The sequence below is a fragment of the Python bivittatus genome, unplaced genomic scaffold (genome assembly GCF_059951505.1).
Source record: "Python bivittatus isolate LINGU-HERP-01145 unplaced genomic scaffold, Pbiv_v1 ctg000020_np1212, whole genome shotgun sequence".
Lineage (NCBI taxonomy): Eukaryota > Metazoa > Chordata > Lepidosauria > Squamata > Pythonidae > Python > Python bivittatus.
The window spans coordinates 113,221,055-113,244,418 of NW_028277030.1; the positions used below are offsets into that span (position 1 = coordinate 113,221,055).

At 42.6% G+C, this 23,364-nt stretch overlaps 1 protein-coding gene across 1 annotated transcript; it reads left to right on the plus strand.

Annotated features, from left to right (window-relative positions):
• The first annotated feature begins 1,994 nt into the window (after window positions 1–1,994).
• Window positions 1,995–22,885, plus strand: BATF3 (basic leucine zipper ATF-like transcription factor 3). The gene is made up of 3 exons (XM_025165044.2): window positions 1,995–2,363; window positions 10,432–10,536; window positions 18,846–22,885. The coding sequence occupies exons 1-3, from the start codon at window positions 2,295–2,297 to the stop codon at window positions 19,029–19,031; spliced, it is 360 nt and encodes a 119-aa protein (XP_025020812.1). The 5' UTR covers window positions 1,995–2,294; the 3' UTR covers window positions 19,032–22,885.
• The last annotated feature ends 479 nt before the right edge of the window (window positions 22,886–23,364 follow it).

The window sequence follows — 23,364 nt, forward strand, 5'->3', positions numbered from 1 at the left end:
CATATGGTCTTCATAGTTATGGTACATCCCTGAGCTCAAGATAGGCAAAAAAGTTGAGATTTGATGGTGAACAGAACAGTACAGAGTTTGGTTTCCATTGACTGACTAATGAGACTTCAATATCCTACTAACTGAATTTAGTTTTTAATGGCCTCTTGACCACTTTCACAGATAAAATTTTATCTGTGCATGATGTTGAAGCTTCAGATATGCAGGTTCTCTCCAAGGTGCTTGATACTAAGAATATGGAGCCATAACCATCAAGGATCCTATAAAAATCTATCTCAGTGCTAATCCATGGTGAATAGAACCTAGACTTCAACTTTGTAAAAGACAATGGAGAACAGCCCTTTCCACTCTCAAAATCAGTTGCAACTTAATTGTAAAAATTTACCCGTTTGTTTTTTAATATTCATGGTATTCCTGGTTTAAGGTTATGGATAAGTGCAGAAGCCTTTTACAAAACACAGTGTGACATTTTAAAATTCAGTTATTATAAGTAAATGTGGAAGTGGTCCTTTTTTCTCAATCCTGTTTGGGAAGGACAGAGCCTAAGCAGAATCAGGCACACCAGGTCTGTAGGCTGGACTGGAAAGTCAACACTTTCTTGAAGGAGGCCATATTTCTGCCAAGAAAACTACATGGACGTGTCCATGAAATCAGCAGGAGTTGAGCTCAACTTGAACAACACTTTTCACGGTATATGAAAAAGCTCCTCAGTTCAGTCTCTGATACCCTCAAATTAGGGTTGTGAGAAATTCCTGTTTGAAACTCAGCAGAGCTGTTGCACATCAGCATAAACTGCAGAAATAAATGACCTAATAGCCTAACTGGATAAGGCAATTTCCTATGTAGAATTTCAATTCCTTCATCTGGTTCTATGATATCCAGTAGCTCTTATGCTTGGTTCACAAGCAGCCTAATGACTCTGCAGGCTTTGAAGGCTCCAGGGTCAGTTGAGCAGCAAGTCAAAGATAGTGCTTTTTTTCTATTTTTTCCTTTAAGTCACTTGTTCATGTTTTCATACCTTTGGAAGCATGTTTTGTCAATCAGACATTTCACCTGCAAGCCTGTGCATCTAAAGAAAATGCAAATGCAGTGTATTGGTTAATTATGGACTACAATTGCAGAGATCAAAGCTCATGGTTTCCACAGCTGAATAATCCCTCTCTCTCAACTCAGCTTCATCCCGTAGAGGGTGATAGGTACTTCATCTTGAGCTGCTGAAGGAAAGGAGGGGATACATCTAATGAGATAAGCAATATTCAAAAGTATCCACTTCCCAGTTCATTTTCTATTTTAGAAGGTTAATTTACAGTCCAGTTTTCTACAAAAGTAAAGGTATCTCACAATAAAAGTGGAAGTAGTATTAACGTTTTTAATGTTTTACGCTGAATTATTAGCTGAAATAAATGTTTAATAGCGGGTGCAGTTTATTTTGTGCATGACCATTTGTCCTTTCAAATGCAGACTGCTGCCTTGACTGGTACTTCTCGTGAAAAGGTGAGATTCAAAGATGGCACAACCCAGCCGTCCTGCCACTTGCACACTCATTAAGTTTGTCAACGGCTCCCCTTTACTTTACGGTGGAAACGCCAGAGGCGATTCCCTAGCAGCTCCCTCCGGATTTGCTCCCAGGCACGCCCTCCTGTTCTCCACCAGCACAGACCCTGGATCGCCAGATGCGCCTGCAAGCGCGGTCCTTTTGATCAGGGAAAAGGATGGCTGAGAGAATGAACAGCTCCCACGTTCAGCTGAAAGCTTTCGGTCTGCCGCGATCATCAGCCGAGCGGATTCCGGCTCTAGAGCCACCCCAAAACCCACAGCCCGCGAGCGGGACGGAAGAAGGGAAAAGCCCCTCTCTTTTCAGTTCCCCATCGGGCTGGCTCTGCCAAAGGCCGCCTCCCGGTCTCGCAGCCAGTTCCCTCCTGAAGTTTCAAAGGGCGCCACGTGATTTCCATGAACTTGAACTGAGCAGATCCGCGGCGCCGGGCAGGGCGACAGCAGCGGCTCCTGGTTTTCCCGGCCGCCGGGCGCTCGCTAGAGAAGAGCGGGTGGGGAAGCGGGCGGGCGGGCGGCGGCGGCGGCGAGCAGGTGCACGGAGGCAGCTCTGAGGGCAGCACGCGCGCCCGGGATGCCCCTGCTTGGGCTTTCCGCTTAGGCGGCGGCGGCGGCGGCGAGTGCAGCGAGTCCCCCACGCGCGTCCCCGGCGCTTGCTGCCGCTGCGCTGGTTTCTCCGGGACCTGAGGCGTCCTTTGGCCTCCTGACCGAGCTCCCCTTTCTCTTCGGCCGGGATGTCTCATGGGGTCCCCGCTGCGGGAAGCATTTTGCAACGAAGTTCCTCTTCCGAAGGAACCCTGCAGGTAAACCGAAGCGCGATGGGGCGCGGAGGGGAGGGCAGGGGAGGAGGGGGTAGAAAAGTTGGACAGACGCGCCCGGCCTCGAAAAAACTTCCTTCTGCGGTTCAGAAAGTGCCCTGGAATCGCGCTGTTCAGATCACGACGTCCACGACTTTCTGCGTTTGCGGGGCAACTCTTTCATCCTTGTCGTTTGGACACGCCCGATCTCGCTCGCACGCGGTGGCACCACGAAAGGACTGGAGTGCCGGCGCCCTTCCCTCGGAGGAAAAGGCTTTTTTCTAGGTTTCGGATAGCAGAGAGAAGGAAACCACAGAAGGAGATAGAAGAAGTGTGTAAAATTATGGATCGCGCCGCATGCCCGACCTTTCCCCTTCCCTTCTCTTCCCTTTCCCTCCTTATTACCAGAATTTGCTTCATTCAGAGAAACCAGGGACGTAGGAACTTCTAGTCAGACAGAAGGGAGAAACCGGCGGGACTTCCCACTGCTTGAAATGAATTTAAAATTCTGCAATGGGGGGTCTTTGAACAAATTCATCTCTCAACAGCAGCTACTGATCTTGATGTATATAAATTTGCCAGCAGGATTTTACAGGTGGAGAGTGGCCAGGCCAGCCTTCACCTACTTGTCATAGGTAGGATGGAGCAGGGGACAAAACTAACATACCCAGATCCTGCAGGCTGACTTCTGTCCTCTGGTAGGCCTCTGTGGGGTTCCAGACTAGAGAGCAGCTTTGTCTGATCCAGCAGAGTTTTGATGCCCTTAATCTTCCTGGTTACTCAAGATGCTGTCAGCCCCCCAGCTCTGTTATCTGAACAAATGAAATCATTGAAATCCCCCAAAAGGCAGGCCCTATTTGAACAGTGAAGAACAAAGTCATTGTGTTATTAGTGTGCGTCCGATTAGCTTAGTACTGTCTGTACCAGTCAACTCAATCTGGCACGCTGTAGATGTGTTGGATTCAAGTTCCCATCATCCCCAGTTGAAGGTTGAGGAAAACTGAAGTACATTGACTGGCAGGAGTCTCCAGAGTTCAGTAAGGGGTCTTTCAGAGGCCAGTTGGGAGAAGGTAGTGGTTGAACCGAGCATATATTCTAACTTGTAGCAAGTTGTTAACAAGCTTGTTAACTATATTGAATATACTGAAACTGCAAGGCTATCAGGTTTGCACTGAAAGAGAAAAATGGGAGGTGGGGACTTTTTTTTTTCCTGAGCAGGAAAAATTATAACACGAGAACGTCAGTAACAAATGGGTGTTCCTTGTCCTTGTATGTAGTGAGCAAGGCAGGAGTGGGACAGATTAGTAGAAGGAAGTCAAAGATGAAATAAAGTAATCTAGCAGGACCAGGGATCCATCTTCCTTTTCCTTAATGAGGCTCCTACTGTACTTTATGCCGCCAGTTTAAATGATAATAATAATAAATCGCTTCTATTGGTATGATAATAAACTTTATCAGATCTTTTGACTGATTATGTACTGAACAACAACTCCTCTAAGAAAAAGCTTAAAGGTGGCATTTCAGCTCTTGAAAGGTAAATAAATGGTACAGTACAGGCTGAAGTGTTACGGTCAGATATAAGTGTAACTGATTAAGTTTACTGCTACCGAACTGTGTACACCAGTTTTTCTGTGTCCCGTAGCAGTTTGTCTATGAGCCCAAGTGGTAGCTTTGAGGTTGACTTTCTCACACTCTCTTACCTTCCTGTAGGATTAGGGGGTCACAGAAAGACTTTCCGGGGGCCTCATCCCCATCTGGGCTGTGCCAGTCACAACTGCCATAAGGATTTGTTTAATTATTTATTTACTCTCTAAATTGCCATGGTCCTCCCTGAATTGGATCAGTATAATACGAGATGGAACATTGTTATGGTTCAGTACTATCTTCATGTTTTGGGTTGTGCCCGCAAAAGGGCATGGAAACTTATCTAAGTGTAATATGTAGTTGATCCCAGCCTGAAATCCCATTTCTCAAGAGTTTTCTTATGCAAAAGGCATTTCCCAATTTTCCTCTCCTATTATTTGAGGTGCTGCAGAATTTTTTTTTTTTATGTGATTTGGCATTTTTCAACATTTGTGTATACGTATGCTTTCGAATCAGTCTTGACTTCTGGCAATTACAAGGGCAGATCCCTGCAGTTTTCTTGGCAAAATTTTTGGAAGTGGTTTGCCACTGCCTTCTTCCTAAGGCTGAAAGAGAGTAACTGCCCCAAAGTCACCCAGCTGGCTTGTGTACCTTAGCCAGGATTAGAACTCATGGTCTCCCAGTTCCAGCCAAACTATCTCTCATTTTTACACTTACGTGATATGAAATGGAGGAGGATATTGGTGAGCGTCCTCCCACCAATACTCAGCTCTGTCACTCTGTTTTCTTCTTGGCTGCCCCTGCCCATAATATGAAGAACCTCCCTAGGAGGAGATTCTTCCTGATACTTCCCCTGGGATTTGACCAAGGATGAGAAGGCAGGGAGACTCAGAGCACTGCAGAGTATAGGATGATTCAGGTCATTTAAGATATTTAAGATAAGGGTAAGAACTCCAACTGACCTAGGAGAATTTCATTGCCCTACTCCCACCCATTGCTCTCCTGGAAAAAAATGGCTTTTTGAAAGCTATTGGTTTTTCATCAGTTGAACATGGTTTAAAACCTTCAAAGCAAGTGTTTGGTGGAGTACAAGATGTACCATCTGGCAACTACTTACATCTGCCGTGGTTGGGAAGGCCATGCTTGTGATATCGCCAGCATCACTTGTAATGTCTTCTTGCTTTGGGGTGGGGTCTTGGGCATTTCTGAGGACGCTTGTGTGGAAGCAATTACCAACCTCTCCAGGTGGCTATCATGCCACTGGAGACCACAGACATAACAAGGCGGCTTGTTGATACTTGACATGTCTTACTGGACTTGAGGTGGCTATTATCCTGTTGTTTTCTTGAATGAATCAAATCTTAGTTATTATTCCAGATGCTGGATGGACAAACCAGAACTAGTTCTGTCTTTCAGGGTGAAGCAACCCGCTTCTGATGGTGCTGTGAAGGTGGAGTGATAGACTTATGCTTTAATTTTCTGGGCAGCTCCTGAAATAATAATGTAACAGTACAACATGATAGATGTTTAAAATTTAACATCTAGAGCATGAAGTCAAAATAAAACCAATAAGAGGAATTGCCAGCAGTGTTAGAATCTAAACAGCAGCAATGCATTTTGAAAATAGGACAGAACATTGTTAAAAGCCTGGGGAAATGAAAGGTGAAGTCAGGAATTCATGTTCTAAAGAGGGGCCTGGAAGATCTTCATACTAGCAAGATCTCCCAACAGTGCTCCTGTGGTTATACCTTTTCTCAGAACAGACTAGGCCTCATGCGGTCCATTATGATGCTTTATACAAATCTTGAGATCCTTAACTAGAGCTGGGAGCAAAAGGCAGACACTTAAAATTAAACAATATCAAGCATATAATGTGTTTGGAACATCAGCATCCTTCCAGTATAACAATATAACAAGTTTTATTCACCACTGGCATTTTCCCTCCTGTTTCAGCCATATATTTTACAGGGGAGGGATCGTTTTCTTCTTTCTCTTATTAAATACACGTTGGTCAGGAATCCCCACTAATCTGCAAAACAGATCTCTCTATAGATTCTGAGCCACCTTCTACTCATCACAGCTCTTTGAAAGATACTTGATTGCAATGTGATTTTTCCCATAGCAACCCCCATTGCAAAGAGTGAATCAAGGAAGAGTAGCCTTCAGTTCAGCCTTCCTTGTCCAATGCACACGTCATATAGAAGAGTTAGTTTAAAAATAAATATACAAAAAAAGTTTTCATCAGTGCTGGTGTAAAAATTTGTCTGAGGGAGATTCTCACCCCCAAAAATTACTGGTTATTGAAAGATTCATTAAGTCGAATTGCTTGCCTATGAGGTGGTGCATTTATTCATGAAATCTACAAATACAGGATAGGCATAGGATGTTATGTATATCTTCTTTCTCCCAGAAGATAATGTGGTTCTCAGATGGAAAAACATAGATCCTTACCTGCCTGCCTTCCTGTCTAATCCAAATAATGTACCCCAAATAATAAACCTTTTTGTGCAATTCCTGCTATATATTCGTGAGAAATAGTTGTCACATTTAAAGCAAGAATGAATAGAATAAAAGATATACAGATACCATCTTACCTACAAATGTCATACACTGAACCATTTGCCTTTGTGAGCCAAACAGTCAAAACTGAGAGGAAAATCCAAAATGTTTTTGCACCTCTCTTTCACTTCCATGATTTCCTTTTGCTTTTCTTTGTCCTTGATATTTTGCTGGGAGGGGGCTCTATAAATTGTGATAGCAATAATTTCTTTAGGAGCTACCTTTTACGGTTCAGCTCACACTTTATCGAATGCCTAACTATAAACAAACGCCTTTGGAAAATTAGATACCTTACTAAGTAATTTATGAGTAACCCCCTCCAATTTCAAAATACATTTGATGATGATGATGATGATGATGATAATGACATCCATCTGACTGTTCCATGTCACTTTGTGATTCTGTCTTGTGTTGTTGCTGTCCTTAATCTGATCCATAGAATTCAGCAGTTGATGGAACTTTGTAGTTCTTTCACTCTTTGAAACATCAAGTCAATACAGGTCAAAATATTTCTTACTCATCGATATAAATCTTCCAGGAAAAAAAAATATGTATTTCTTGCTCATTGTGAAAAGCTCTGTCCCTCGTGGCTTTTTCCATGAAGGACACGTACAGTAATATGATGGAGATGTGTCTGGAATGCATCTGTAGATCATCTACTCCTATACTGAGGCTAGATTTAATATCAAAATGTATCTGCCTATGCTTGTCAAGTCTGCTCTTAAAACCCAGGATATTCTGAATTGGATTCCACAAGCAGCTTAGATATAAATGGAAATAGTGGCATTGTTCTTACAGGACACAAAATATGATGTAGGCAAGATGATAAAAGCAGGCATGTAAACTGTCAACATGTGAGTTATATAGAATTTCTCAGACATTAAAACAAAAGTATAAAATAAAACAAGAATATTGTTGTATTGGATGTAGCAATAGCTAATTAAAACTCCAGTCTTATCAAACTACATTCTAAACACACATTCCTGCTTCTGAAACTAGAATTGCATGCAATTCAGTATATTTTAAATACCACTATACCATATAGTATCTACCTATCTATTCATCCATCCATCTCACTGGTCACAAATATAAAACGTATATTATCTGCAAGAGTTTTAAAATTATTAAAATTTTATTAAAATTATTCTTCTAACTGGTGGTTGTGATCTCTTGAAGTGATCTGGTTTTACTGAAATGTCCTAGATGTCACTTTATGGCTCTACTCTTTTTCATACTAAAAACGCTTCTTTAAAAAAGCAGTGAAACAGGGAGAGATGAAAGAATGGCTGAGCAGGGCAAAATCATGAGTTAAATTGGGAATGTTCAACATACCCAAGAGGGATTTCCCCTTGGACATGCAAAACATTTACCATCTTAGTAGAGCAGAAATCCCACTACATATCGCAGTTTGTCTGGGTTGCTCCCCCAAATATGATTCAGACATCTTGTGTTTGATTCACGATTTTTGATTTAATTATGCCATACTCTTTCTGAGCCCGATTTTCCTAAAATTTGTTGCTCCAAGAGCTCCTGGGATCACACTTTAGAAATTGCGCGGCAAAATGGCATCTTCCTTCCTTCCTTCCTTCCTTCCTTCCTTCCTTCCTTCCTTCCTTCCTTCCTTCCTTCCTTCCCAGTTAACCAACTTAACTATTCTCTCTACCTATCCCAATTGAAATGCCTGAATGTTTCAATCCCACCCCTCCTGGCATCGCTAATCTGCCTGGTGATCTTCCCATTACCTTCCGCTCCCTACCTCTCTTTAGAAAGAAATGGGGCAGAAGGCAATTGGATCTGCTTTGCTTGGAGTCTATCAGCAGTGGCCGCTAAGGGGAGGTAGAGAGGACAAGGAAGAGACTGGGAAGATCAGGGATATGTCCTTGGTTTTTTTCTTGCCCTCTCACCCAATACTTCTGTCTTGAAATTGCATATTTCAGTCCTGCATCTGGACCAAATACGTGTGTTTCATCTAGGCATGCTCCACTCAAACCTGGCTATTCCATGCATCAAATGATTCATACATGGAATATTTTGCACACCAGTTACCCAAATTTGGGCCCGATGTCTCTAACCCTACAACATACCCACTGAACATCATTTTCTTGTGATTCAAAATGGTATGTACATCTGTGTCACCTTCTCTGAGGATATGTCTACAAGGATTGTGCATGTGGAACTTGTGTCTGTAGTGCATATTAATAGCTATTTCTAGTGAGAATTTAACATTGATCAGCAAAGGGTGTTGCACAATGCTGGGTTATGCACTTTCTCTGCAACTAAATCCAGAGTGATTTGAACAACTATTTTTTGTAGACAGGGCCTCTCTACTCAAAAGTAATTTCATATTTTCCAGGTGTACTGGTCTGCAACCTTCAAGTGCTTCTACATGACAGCTCCTAGAACTATCAACAAAAAGCATTATGGAGCTATTTTGTTGCAGGTAGTCCTTGCTTAGCAACTGCCTCATTTAGCAACTGTTTGCAGTTACAATGGTGATTAAAAAGTAACTTTGTGACCAATCCTCACATTTATGACCTTCACAGATCTGTAAAGCAAAGGAAAGCTGAAGTAAGATCATAAGCACAGTCACGGTATCACTTAGCAACCACTTCACTCAATGACCAAGTTGCCAGTCCCAGTTGTGTCGCTAAATGAGGACTATCTGTATTTCAATGGATTTTCCCTCTGGGGAGAAATTAACAGAGAGTTATTTGTACATATTTTCCAATTATTACAAATCTTGAACTGATTTCCCATCAATAATTAAAATTCAAAACATAAATTTAGATTAAAACAGTACAAAACAGCATAAAATAACAAATTCAGTTTAAGAGTGAGGAAAACTCTTTATGTATATAGTCTTTTCATATAGTATGATTTTTTTAGCTAATTTAATGGATATTTATATTGTTTACTGTTTTTAACTGTTTGATTTTAATTGTGAGCCACCCAGAGTCACCCTCTAGGGGAGATGGACGGCATATAAATTTAATAAATAAATAAAATACATAAATAAATAAATGAATAAAAGGAGAATATATTGGTATATTGGCAATGTCTGGCAATATGAACTTCTGAATGGGGAAGGTACTATGTACAGTGCCTTGGGCTCCTGGAGGAAAGGCAGGGTATAAATCTAATGAATGAATTAAGGATTCTAGAGTGAAATAGTCTGAACCTCACAGGTAGCTGGTAGAAAGGCATTGGTTGCATTCACATGACACAATCTGAATTGAATTAGCCTATTTTCTAAGCAAATGGACTCAGATCACACAGCACGCTAAGCTGCATAACATTAATAAATGTAACATGTTGGGCAAATGCAGCCAGTGGGTCTTTAACTGAGTTGATTATGCCTACTGTGTTGTGGCAGCACCACTAACTCAGCCTGGCCTTATGTTACCTCACAAGAGAATAAAATAAAAGACCTTGGGCGTATTTGCTAGTATTTCTTGGAAGAAAGATAGGATCCAGGTGTGATCAGTGCATTTCAAAATCTTGATGATTTCACTTCCTTCCTTCTGTTTTACTTATTAAAATAACCAGTCCAATTTCCCAGGAAAAAGACAGCAGAGTCTGGCTCGCTCACTTCCTCTTCCTAGGAAACCCTACAAACTATCATTGTGGGTTAGCTATCTTTCACTCAAAATGCTCAAAACCTGAACCACAGTGCAACTACAAGAGTTCTTGTGCCAAGTCTTTGCATTAATATACCCACAAGATGATGTGTAAGTTACTTTTTCAGTTGATATAATGTAAATATCAATATCTGCCACTCTTGGAGAATGTGACCAGGGCTCGCATGGCTTTCTGTGGTGTGTTTGTCAATGTATAGCTTCCTTGACTTTCTGGATGTTAAGGGATTTTTTGAAAAAAAAGAAAGAGAACTAAATCATTAACTAACCAAGCATCTTCTGATTTTATTGACCAGAGTCATGATGATGATGAAAGAAGAGTAAGACGGAGAGAGAAGAACAGAGTCGCTGCCCAGAGGAGCCGAAAGAAACAAACCCAGAAAGCAGATAAACTCCATGAGGTGACTGATGCACTGGCCTCCTCTTGATCAGCAATTAGTGTCACTATCAAACACAAACAAGTCCTGGGTCACCTTAAGAATTAACAGATTGTTAGTTGCTTAATTCAGGGGCATCCACAGTGGGGGGAGGAGTAAGAAAGACAAGACACAGAGGGTGTTTGAAGGTCCACCTCTTTTATGTGTGACACATATGCAACACACATAAAAATGGTGGGGCTTCAGTTGCCATCCTGAGAGAGAGAGAGATTTACCTTCACACAGATCCTTTTGGTGTAATAAGCTTTTATGGACCAACACCCCTTTCTCAGGTGTAGGAAATGTCATCCTCAGTTAAAAACTGAGCACCGATCTAAATTTGCGTGATCAAGTTTTATTCATAAAGGCAGCCTTTCCAAGTGAGCATTCTCTAGATGGATCATGCTACAGTGCCTACATCAACATCTGGTGACCCAGTCTGGGAAAGGCTGAGCTAGACAGATGCTTAAGCAGAGACTACCAAGGGGATCACCATCTTGCATACAACATGCTGTGATTGGCGGTATGCTGCTTCTGACCACAGAACATTCCCATACTTAGATGCTGTTCCTCCATCAATACTTTTTTGAATATGCTTAAGCTACTGTCTGTCACAAACACTTATGGCACTGAATTCAACTGGATATAGCTCATTAAAAAGGACAGGTTTGTCTGGCTTTACCTGCAGCTTATCAATTTCAGGAAATGACAGATTTGTCGTGCTCTGAATCAGGATTGAGTTGTTTTCTCTCTCTACTTTCTCTCCACATTGTTCATGGTTTTATAAACCCCCATTGGGTCTCCTTTTGCTCATCTTTTTCTTCAAAACTATACAGTTTTGACCTATACAGTTAAAGGCTTTATTCAGACAACCAGATGCTAAGGAGAAAGGGCTGTCCTACATTTAATAACTCTGTAGAATAAAGGCAGGGAAGCTTCATGGATGAGGATGGGCTAGAGTCTGGATTTCCCCAGTCCTAGTCCAACATCTTACCCACTACATTACGTTGGCGCTTATGCCATGTATTCCTGGCGTGAGAAGAGCATGAGTAGGGACTTTCAGGTACTTAAAAGCTCTAGATGTAAAATTCCTGATTCAATAGCAGATTCAGTAGATCTTTTGTTCTTAAGGAGATAGTCCATTCATTGTGTGCTTGGGACTGGACTTTATAGCTAAAACCCAGGACTCTCCCCCTGCCCCTGCCTACATGCAGAAGGTCTCGTACATATGAACTTTCAAGTTGCGAACTTCGGCTGATACGAACAAGATGGACCCAGAAGGTGGACCCAGAAGTTGGGCCAGAAGGCAGGAGAAAGTGTGCCAAAAACTAACCCTTTCCTGCCATCTCCTGACTTCCAGTGCTGACTTCCGGTCCTGACTTCTCGCATGGTCGGTTGTGCTTGGTGTGTGGCGACCACAAATTGCTTAACTGCAAACGTCTGCAATTAAGTGCAAGAGTCCTGAAGGGGAGGGGGGTAGCATGAAGAAGCAGCAATCCATTACGATGCTCACGAAGATGGAGATATTGAAGAAAATGGGAGGGGAGAGAAGATGGCGAATGTGGTACGTTCCTACGGCATGAATTGTTCCACTATTTGAACGATCATTAAGAACAAAGACAAGATCATGGAACATGTGAAAAGTTCAGTGCCTATGCAATCCACAATAATATGCAAGAGGAGAGGAAAAGTAATGGAAGAGATGGAGGTGCTGCTCAGTATGTGGATTGAAGAGCAGCATCAGCAACATGTGCCGCTTAGCCTAATGATCCAGGAGAAGGCTAAGAGCTTATTCCATGACTTACAACAGAAGGCTGGTGAAGGTGCTGCTGAAGAGTGTTTGCTGCAAGCCATGGGTGGTTCCACCACTTTAAGGCTCGTATGAATCTTCATAATGTGAAAGTCAGTGGTGAGGCAGCAAGTGCAGACGAGGCTGCAACCAAGGAGTTCCTGGAAACCCTCAAGGAGATCATTGAGGAAAATGGTTATTTGCCCTAGCAAATATTCAGTGTGGATGAAACGGGGCTTTATTGGAAGAAAATGCCAGATAGAACGTACATCAGCTGCCGAGGATAGGCTAACTCTGCTGCTAGGTGGCAATGCTTCTGGTAACCTGAGCCTAAAACTGCTGCTAGTCTACCACTCTGAGAACCCACAAGCTCTCAAGAACATCTCAAAAAGCTCACTTCCTGTTGTGTGGAAGGCTAACAAGAAAGCTTGGGTCACCTTTGTCATCTTTGAGGACTGGTTTTTCCACCATTTCATCCTGGAAGTGGAGAGGTACTGCCACACGAGAAATATTGAGTTCAGGATTCTGCTGATATTGGATAATGCCCCAGGTCATCCTCCTTACTTGGACAATTTCCATCTGAACATGAAGGTTGTGTGTCTGCCTCTCAACACCATCTCCCTCCTGTAGCCAATGGACCAGGGAGTGATAGCAACCTTCAAAAAATACTATCTTCGGCCCATGTTTAGGCAGGCAGCCCAGGCAACCAAAGTGGACTCACAGATGACCTAGTGCTAGTTTTGGAAGTCCTATGACATCTACAAGGCCATCAAGAACATCAATGCAGCCTGGTGTGAGATTACCCCTGCGAACATGAACTGGGTATGTAAATGTCTGTGCCCTCAGTTCGTTCAAGACACTCGTGAGCTTGAGGTGGCAGAAAGGGAGTCGCAGGCTGTTATCAGCAACTTGGTTGCCCTCAGCAAGGAGCTTCAGCTTGACCTGGAGGAGGGGGACTTTCATGAGCTGCTAGCTTCACAGACAGAGGACCTTTCCAATGAAGACCTCATGGAGTTGGAGGAGCAGCGAAAACAGGAGGAGGAGGAGGAAGAGGAAGAGATTGAACCACCAAAGTGGTTCCAGCCCAAGCTGATGGTGGAGGGGTTCAGCTTAATTGAGAAAGTGCTATCATTGTTTGAGATATGCAGGACCCTAACGTGAAGCACTTCACCAAGGTGTCTGCAGCTGTCCATGATGCAATCCAGTGCTACAGTGTCATTTATGAGGAGAAGAGGAAGACTACCACCCAAAGTTCACTGGACCACTTTTTCAGGAAGGTGGAAAAAAGTAGAGGATGAGCCTATGCCATCTCCACAAACACCTACGCCATCGTCGCAAGTGCCTATGTCAATGCTGCCACTTATGAAAGGTGTGAACTGCGCATGTTTTTTTTGCTTGTTGCACTTACGAACAGCCTCTCAGAACGTAACCCGTTTGTAAGTAAGGGACTATTTGTGCTCAGAAAGCAGTAGACTATGAGGACAGGGCCAAATAGTTGAGCATCAGTACCTAGACTGCCATATTAGGTACACATGGTTACCTAATGCAAGTCCCTGCATTAATGCCAACAGTATTTAACAATATCACCTGGGAACCACAACTCAAAAAGTGGAGCTGCAGCTATGAATGCAGATATTTCCAGGTTTTGTCCTAGTCATCTTCTGTTATAGGGATCTTCTGCTGATTTCAAAGAACCATTGTATTTCAATTACATGATTCATGAACATGATCCATCTCTTTGCTGGTTTTTGTTTCCTTTTCTGCTGCCTTCTTCCTCTCTCAATAATCTCATAGGATTTTTCTGTCCCCTCCTGGACCAGTGTTCTCCTTCCTTTCTGCCCTTCACATCTGCCAATGTGCTGCAGAGTCTTCTGAGGAATGTTTTAGGGTATGGATTCATTTATGTTGGGATTCATTAGCTTGGCCTCTGTAAACTGAGTTGGGGACCTACTCATCCTGTGTCGCCAGAAACTCAGTTTGCAGGGCAAAATCAACGACTCTCTCCTGTCCACCATTACTGATCCATTGATTCAGATATTCCATGGGTTTATGTTATTCAGAAGCAACTAGCTAAGTGGGCACTTCCTGATTTTTCCTTCCTCTTGAATTTGAGAAAGACTGCTGCATATCTACATTTAGGGCCCATCTGGCAAGCTCTATAGGCCTCTATATACAGAAACCCTCAAAACAAAGCTCTGCTCTAAGAGCACAATCCTATGAGTGTTTCTGCAGGAGATAATACTCCTTAGACACAGGTCAACCCTACTGTTAGACAGAGGCACCAAACAGTAGAAAGCAGAGGAGGGAAGAGTGGCAAGTTGTTGGAGGACATACCTGTATCTTCCATACAGCCTAGCCCTTAGACCAGCCCCTGCCCTCAGGTAGAATGTTAAGCATTAGACTCTTCTCCACACCCCAGCAACATGCTTTTGTTCTATCCTCAAGATAAGAGAAGGTGCATTGGTTCCAAATCACATCAGGGTGTTGTTGTTTTCTTTACCATATTTCAGGAATGAGGTCAGTAGTGCTGCTGCCCTCATGGCCAGCCTCCTTCCTGAGGCAGCAATTTTACCAGGGATTGGCAGCAGCAGTCCTCCTCTACAGAAGCTGTCTGGAAATGCTACCTCTCCATTTCTCAATCTGCACTGGCACTATTGCAGCCAGAGTCAACACCACTGCTCTGTTCTTTTCTGGCCCCCAGGGCCTTGGTCAACAGCTCATGGTATTCAGGCAGCTCCAGGCACTTGGTCTGCCTGGGATCTAGCAGGTGACATGCCTTATGGATTGGAGCACTTGTCTGGAGAAGAGTGGTGGCACTGCTGTTCCAAGGAGAGGAGGTAGGAAGGGCAGAAGCATGGAGCCCAGAGCTAGGACAAACAAGATATTCCATGAGATTGATATTCCCCTGACCGAATAAAAAAGTTGATTTTTGGAGAAGGTCCTGTTTGTTCTGACATCCAGAGTAGAAATGGTCATGGAGGCACAGAGCCCTGCAGCCGGAGGGGAGGGGGCAGTCTTAGAGCAGACCAAATGGAGCCCTGCAGGTCATCTCCGGTTCCTCCTCCACATAATACTGAATGTTTGCATAGAGAAAAGCTTGTTTCATTTCCCAAAGGAAAACACAATGTTCCTGCTGGATCACCTTGATCCAATTTCAGCCTGCATCAGCAGCAGGGTGGCACTGTGATGGAAGCTCCATTGTGCAGACATGTCCTCAGCAAACAGTTAGCAGGCCATTTGGGCACTGGGGCAAGGAGAATGTGTGAATGAGCCCACTATCTTGTCACCAGTGTATTGAAGTCAGTTGCCAACCCAGGGCTTATGGACTTGGAATGAAGAGTGTGGGTGCCTTTTTATCCTCTGCTTCATACAGCTTAATATTTTGCCCCAGACCAGCCTGGCATTTTCAGGATAGCAGCCTAAACTATGCAAACAGAATCAGGATATTAGAATTTATATATTTTAGGACCTATATCTTATTTTGCCCAGGTATCTCTTCCAAACAGTCTCATTATAACTGATAGGCAGACAACTGGGCAGGGGAGGCAATTTGTAATATTATGATTTTTTAAAAAAATAGTCTTTCTCTCCCCTCTCTTGTTTTTCTTTAAGATACATTGCAGTATTTTTTCATGCTCTCCTTCCCAATTGAACAATTGATGATTATAAGCTGGCTTCCGAAGAATAGAATGTAGAATAGCAAGGGTGTTGACCAAGACTGAGACTGTTATCAGTGCTTCAGAGCTTTCATATGAGCAATCATGAATATAACTGAGTAAAATGATGAACAAGGGTGGAGGACCAGAGTCCAACATGTCCTTTCTGTGGAAGAAAGCACATTATTCATCTATTCGTGGACTCCATAAGGCAGTTAATGAATATATTGGTCACAGTGGCTGAGCACTATGACTTTTGTTGTTTTCTTTTTTGTTAAGGACATTGGTACATTTCTTTTTTAGCCACATTCAAATCAAGGGAGAAACTACCCACTTGCTGTACATTTGCCTTGTAAAGCAATTCTTTTCTGAGTCTCGCTTTCTTTATTTTGTTGGGGTTCAAAAATAGTTTCTCATTCATGCTTCGGTTGAAGTTGGCAGCAAAGACAGGCACAGAGAGATTTGATGTTTGTAGGAGCAACTTCTCTTTTCGCCAGAAGTCTGGTACCAAAGGCCTGCCCTTCCCATGCAAGAGCCCTGAGCTCATTCAATGGAGCTCTGAGGGGGCTTTGGTCATCAGATCACTGGGTCCTTTTTAGGCATTTCCAAATGAAAATAGACAGGTTTTGGTGTGATTGGCTTTGGCTTGCCATGGCATGCAGATCCTCCCACTGTGATTTGTAATCCACCCTTTATGGATCAGGAGATTGAGCAAATTCGACCACTTGTGGATTACTCAGTAAACTGTAGGTGAACAACTCCAGATCATGATGGCCTGGCAGGTTTCCAGGCATGGCCTGTAATGTCTCACTGGCTTTCTTCCAGACCACCAACTTGCTGCTGCTCCAAAAGCTCTAAGCTACATTTCTGCTTCTGCTGTCCTACTTCCCCAGTACCCTCAATCCCCAAGTATATGCATCTGTGTGTGCATGTTCACATATGCATGTTTGGAATGATTAAAAACTGAAGACAGTGTTCAGTGGCTCTGACCAGTTTTTTCATCCAGCCCCACCTGCTTCTGAAGGTGGTCCCCAAGTGTCTCTCAAAGATGTCTGCAGCCTTGGCCTGACAAGTTACACTCACTTGCTATAAACCAGGCCTAAGTAGATCATGGTTTAGCAAGGTGTGTGAATCCACATCTGTGATTTGGAATTCTCTCTTTTCCTTCCAGTTCATCCATATTTTTGCTTATCAGGAAAGAAAAAAAGTTAGGGAAAGGAAGAATAACAGCATGATACCCTTGGGCAGCACTAGGGGCTGTCAGTTTGGAAACACATATATCCTTTCTGAGTTAGCCCCACATTTGTTTCGTTTCATCAGAATAATTTGTGAGAAGGGAGAGAGACATCTAGTTGCTGTTATTCTTAAAGAACTGGGGATCAGGAATTCTTGCTGATCCAAGGGCTTCAGTATTCAGTGTTCCACCAGTAGATTTACCTTCTGCTTTCCCTGATCTGTAGCCCCCCATCAGCCAAACATTGAAGTAAACCCACATTTGATGGCCAAGAGATAATTTTCACAGAAATACTCCTTTCTCTGAAGATGATGGGCTACAATCTTTCCCTTGTTTCTTTAAAGTACTGTCATTTGAGTATCCATATCTATATGTAAATTGGTGCATGCTTTCTTTTCAATTGAAAAGAAAAAAAATCTATGTCCTCTTTTCTTTTGTGCTGCATTTCTTTTTTAATGATGCGTCGGCAGCCTCCTTAGAGCCTCCTTCATGACTGGATTCACAAATGTTTTGGTCTGAGAATATCAAATATCCATTTGGCATTTCTCACAAAATCACCCATTCCTGAGTTTTACAGCTTGAGTTTTAAAAGAGTTTTAAAATTGCCCTTGGCGGTTTACATCAGGGCGCACCACAATGTTTTAATCCAATGGCCAAGAGCTCCCCGCCAAAGATAGAGAACAAAACAAAAGCAAAACTTGATTTAATTTAATCTATGTTTAAATGTAATTAAAAGCAAGTTAGTTTAATTAAGAACTGTATAATCGCTCCCCATATATTTTGTGATTTCCACCATGATTGAATTAAAAATTACAACTGGATGGCAATTTTTACAGCTGAATGGGGGGAGGGAGCAAGCAATATGAGATCTGGAGTCTCAGATTTTGCACTCCTTGTTTACAGTGATAAAATGTAAGTGCAGTTGAAAAGAACAGCCAAAGCTAACCCTTTTGTGGGATGTTAAAGGTCATGAAGAGAGATCTCCTTGATGGCAGCCCATTCTCCAGGTGCTGATCAATAAAGAAACTTTCCCAGCTAGACTCATCCCTTTTGGACTGTGCAGTCCCAACCACACATTCCACTTTCGAGGACAGTTAAAGACATTTGTCTTTGCTCAGGTCTTCCCCTGATAGGGGAGTTCTGTTGTTTTTATTAATATTTATTATACAGATGATGTTAAGAGTAATGGTTTTATTGGAAAAAAATGATTTGCTGTAAGATTTGCTCTATTCTGCTTGGTACACTGCCACTTAGGGATTAGTTTAATGGTAATTTGATTTAGAAATAATTTAAATAGAACAATACAGATAAACTATACTTTAAGTAGGTAAAATAGAAATACACAAAAAGCCTGGTGGAACAAAAATGTCTTACTCGCTCAACTAAACCAGAGTGGAAAGAAAGTAAATTAGGCTCTATGTATCTTTCAAAGGAAGTAGATTTTTCAGATAATTGTATCATTTTTTTTCATTTTCTTTTTTCTTGTGTTTCTTTATTTCCTTTTTGAGAATTTAAACACTTCATGAAGAGAAGTAGTTTTGGAAAAATCTACTTTCATGGATCATGGATTGCTTGTTTGCATGCTTGATTTGTTTATTTTTATCAATTATTTCAGGAATATGAGTGCCTTGAACAAGAGAATACTTCTCTAAAAAGAGAGATTGGAAAGCTGACAGATGAAGTAAAACATCTGAGCGAAGTGTTGAGGAACCATGAGAAAATCTGTCCCTTGCTGCATTGCTCTTTAAACTTTGGGTTGATTCCCAGACATGAAGCCCTCCTTGGTCCCTTGCCAAGGTAAAGCTCGCTCCTGAGAAACCTGAAGGAATGAGAAGACCCTCCACTCTCTTCATTTTGGCCATCATGTTGCATGAACACAAATCCTTATAGCAGCATGCACCACATCTACTGTTGCCCTGGGGTCTACCAACCATCAGGAATTAATGTTGATGTTAAAAAGCCATGAACTGCAGGCTTATGGGAGCAATTTTCAACTGAGCAGGGTACACTCTGTGTGTTTCCACTGTGCATTCCACGCAATAGGAAACCTTGTGTAGTGGAAGTGCTGGAATATGAAGTATTTTAAATTCAATTCATTTTTAACCAGGTAGATGTCTGGTCCCTATTGCAATAGAGACTTTGTTGGTGACCATAGGGAATGAAGAAGAGGGCTCAGAACCAAAGGGATCGTACACATGACAATCCGTAGTCAAAGACAGGGACTGCTTCTGCTTCCTAGCACTCTGTCTGTTTTTCCCTCTTCCATTTTTTTTTATGACAAGCACCTCAAGTTTTGTGAAAACCTGATTATTGTATTTTGGGATATAGCTTTAAGATTGTTTTTAAGTGTGACTATATTGCACAGCATATAAGGTTTGGGAGGCATTTCTTCCAGTGCTTCAAGGCACGGTTTTCTGCAGTGATTATCGACTTCCATATATTTCTAGCTGTACCACGATGGAGCTGAACTTGCAACAAAGCTAGTATTTTCTTTCAAAACTCTTTGAAACTCTGCAACCCAGTGAAGCCTGTGGCAGCCCAATTCCTCTGGGAGGGAGCTGCTGCTCATGTTCCCTTGCAGGTCCAGGATCCTCTTCTGGGAAAGGTGGCTGGCCAGCCCTGCAGCAGCCCTGACCAGATTCCTTTCATGTGGCCAAACAAATGTATGCATTTCTCTTTTCTATGGACGGACTTGACAGACTTGTTTAGCAGCAGGACCCACAGCACCAGGGGGCAGAGCTTGTGAGTGTTTGGTCTTTGTTGCTTTCTGGCTTCGGCAGTAGTGAGAACAATTGCAAGTCGGCTTGAAACTGCCTCTGATGATTTGGGAAGTGAAAATGGTGTGGCATTGAAGGGTCTTAATTTAGCATCCTGAGTTTGCTTAAAAACTCCTCATGAAGGAAAATCTCTCACTTTCCATGGCAGTGTATTCCATTGTTGCTTGTTAAATGCTTTGATATTTCTATGTATGTCTGCATGCAACCTTGGTATCCAAAGATATTGGATCAAAGGAAGTGGCCTCTCTCCTCCCCCTTATTTTCTCCCAGTCCTGTTGTCTGTGCATATCTAGTGTGCAAGAAGTACAGTGGAACCTCGGTTTACAAACTTAATTCATTCTGTGACTCTGGTCGCACCCCGAATTGGTCGCAACCCGAAGCAAATTTCCCCATAAGGTTCAATGTAATTACCGTTAATCCGTTCTGGCGTGGAGGACAGGGAGGCGGCTATTGCTTGGAGGGAGAGTCCCCCTCCCTACAACCACGTGTCAGGGGCGGAAAATGGCCGCAGACCACGTGTCAGGGGCGGAAAAATGGCCACGGACCATGTGTCAGGGGCGGAAAAATGGCCACGGACCACGTGTCAGGGGTGGGAAAATGGCCGTGGACCACGTGTCAGGGGCGGAAAATGGCCGCGGACCACGTGTCAGGGGCGGAAAAATGGCCACGGACCACGTGTCAGGGGCGGAAAATGGCTGCGGACCACATATCAGGGGCGGAAAAATGGCCGCAGACCACGTGTCAGGGGCAGAAAAATGGCCGCGGACCATGTCACAGGAGGGAAAATGGCCGCATATCCTGTTCGTACCCCGAGGCGGAGTTCGCAAACTGAGGTAAATTTTTGCGGCCGGAGCTGGTCGTAATCCGAAAAGTTCGTTAACAGAGGCGTTCGTAACTCGAGGTACCACTGTATATGGGAGAACAACAGGTTTATGGGAAAGAGTGGCACAGCTATTAAGTTGAAGCAAATCTTAGTGAAGAAGTACACAAACCTGCATTCTTCCAAGGTAGTTATTACATTTGGAGAGTTTAATGGGGGAACGAAGGGGTTATTGTTATTGTGTTTTTACTGATTTTTGGATTTTGTTTATTGGTTGTGTTATTGGGTTGTTTTTAATTGTGTGAGCCGCCCAGAGTCACAAATGTGAGATGGGAGGCTATGCAAACTGAATGAATGAAAACATAAAATAAAATATCCAAATACAAGAATAATTGCCAAGGGGAGGATCTCAGATCTGTTCTCCCTGCATGCTTCTCCTAATGGTTTGGGGATCCAGAGGAAGCCTGTGCCGTGTGGTAGAAATGCAGCTCCCCTTTATATAGACCTGTCTCTGCTTGATTTAGCAGCCCCAGCCCCAGCCCCAGTCTTTCTGGGTTCCCCAGGCCTTTTAGGATGTAAGGGGGCAGCTGAAAACTCTTCTCATTTTAGCGTCCTTGTTCTAGCGCTACATCAGATGCCTTTACAGTTTATCCGCGTTTGACTTGGATATTTTCCTGGAAGTGCCATTCCAAATAATCTTCCCTTCTTTATTTCTTAATACCATACAGCATATTTTCCTGTGTATATACAGCTTGCCTTGGTTTTTTTAAATGATTCTAATGCCTTAAAAAACCCCAGTTTAAAGCCTTTAAAAAACCACTTTAAAAAAAAAGGCTATTACAGTACATGAATTGCGAGTTTCCATTTTTCCAAATTTTAAAGCTAATTGTATTTTCATTGTATTTGCTGAATTGTTTGAGCATTTGCACTGGGGGTTCCTAAATGCTCTTCATCACTCATGCCCTTAACTGATCATCCTTGATAGATTTTGCTTTTGATATACTTCTGCACCCATGATGCAGGACTTCTGCACAGTATTTATATCAGGAAAACTAGCAGTGCAGTCTTGTGCATGTTCTACCAAGCAGTAAGTCTCACTCTATCCAGTGGTGTTTCACCCCCTAGTAAGTAGGTTGGAAGAATGTTGCCTCAGCGGAGAAATGTGGTCCTCTTCAGACCGGTAAGGGGTTCTTAGCAGCTGCAGGCGCTCATAGATTGCTAAAGTTGAATATGCCTTTCTATACCCTGAAACTGGCACCAGTAGAAGGCCAGAGCTGGCTTTAAAAAGGCAGGGCCTTACTTTCAATAAATGCAGAGGCAGGAGGTGGTGCTTCTTGCTTTACAATGCTGTAGTGACAAGGATATCATGTTCCCTGTTACTCTTAAATAGTATTTAAACCTTCTCAAAGCACTCCTGCCTAAATCAGTTGGTTTGTGTTGATTGGCTGGCTGATTGAACAGCAGTTGTTTGTTTTTCATTCTGATCATTATCGGTCTCAGTCAAGCTAGGTCTGTGCTCCTTGGCTGTTTATTTTATTTTATGCTTTATTTGTACAATTTAAAGGCTGCCTGACAACAACCCTGGGTGGTTTACAATGAAAAAGTATGAAAAAACACAAAAAAACAAGCATACCTACATACCTACCTACCTACCTACCTACCTACATACATACATACATACATACATAACCCATCTAACCTTCATCTTGCTCCATTGCGCTATCCATAGTCTCAGGCAAGATGGCTAGCGGTAGGGAGTACAGAAATGGTAATCAAAAATATCTGAAAAATATCTGAAAGATATCAACAAAACTATTGATCTACTTCCATTGGTGGCAAGTGAAGAGAAGGAAAATGTACCCATTTATTTCAAAACAGTTAAAAATAGCTAAAAGGTCTGGGAGTAAAAATGTTTTTTTTAAAAGAAAGGATTTCCTGTCATACTTTACTTTTGCTCACTATCATACTGTGTAAGGGAAGCTTCAGAATTTCAGTCCAGCAAAATCAGACTTTAGTAAATCTGACTCTTGATATCCATTAAAGCAGGGTTCCTCAACCTCAGCAACTTTAAGATGGGTAGACTTCAACTCCCAGAATTCCCCAGCCAGCTGGCTGGGGAATTCTGGGAGTTGAAGTCCACCCATCTTAAAGTTGCTGAGGTTGAGGAACCTTGCATTAAAGACTAAACCCCAATGAATTCAATAGGATGTACTTTTGGGAAGAACTGCATAGGATTCCACTCTAATGCTGTTGTTTTCCTTTGTGAGTTAGCTATGAATCAGCTGCAAGAAGAAAGTCAGTGTGATCTGGGAGTTTGGTTCTTCTTGTAATCCCACAAATTCCTTGAGGTGTTTGAAATGCTTTGGGGAAACTATGTAAGCATTAGGGCAGGGCAAGAAGTGCACCATTGCATCCAAAGCCAAATATCATTTACAGAATTGTGGAGGGGTTATCTAAGTATTCTAATACCCAAACCAAAAAGTGTACTTGAGAACCAAGATGCAAGTATCCTTTTGCATAAATAAGAACCCAGTAAA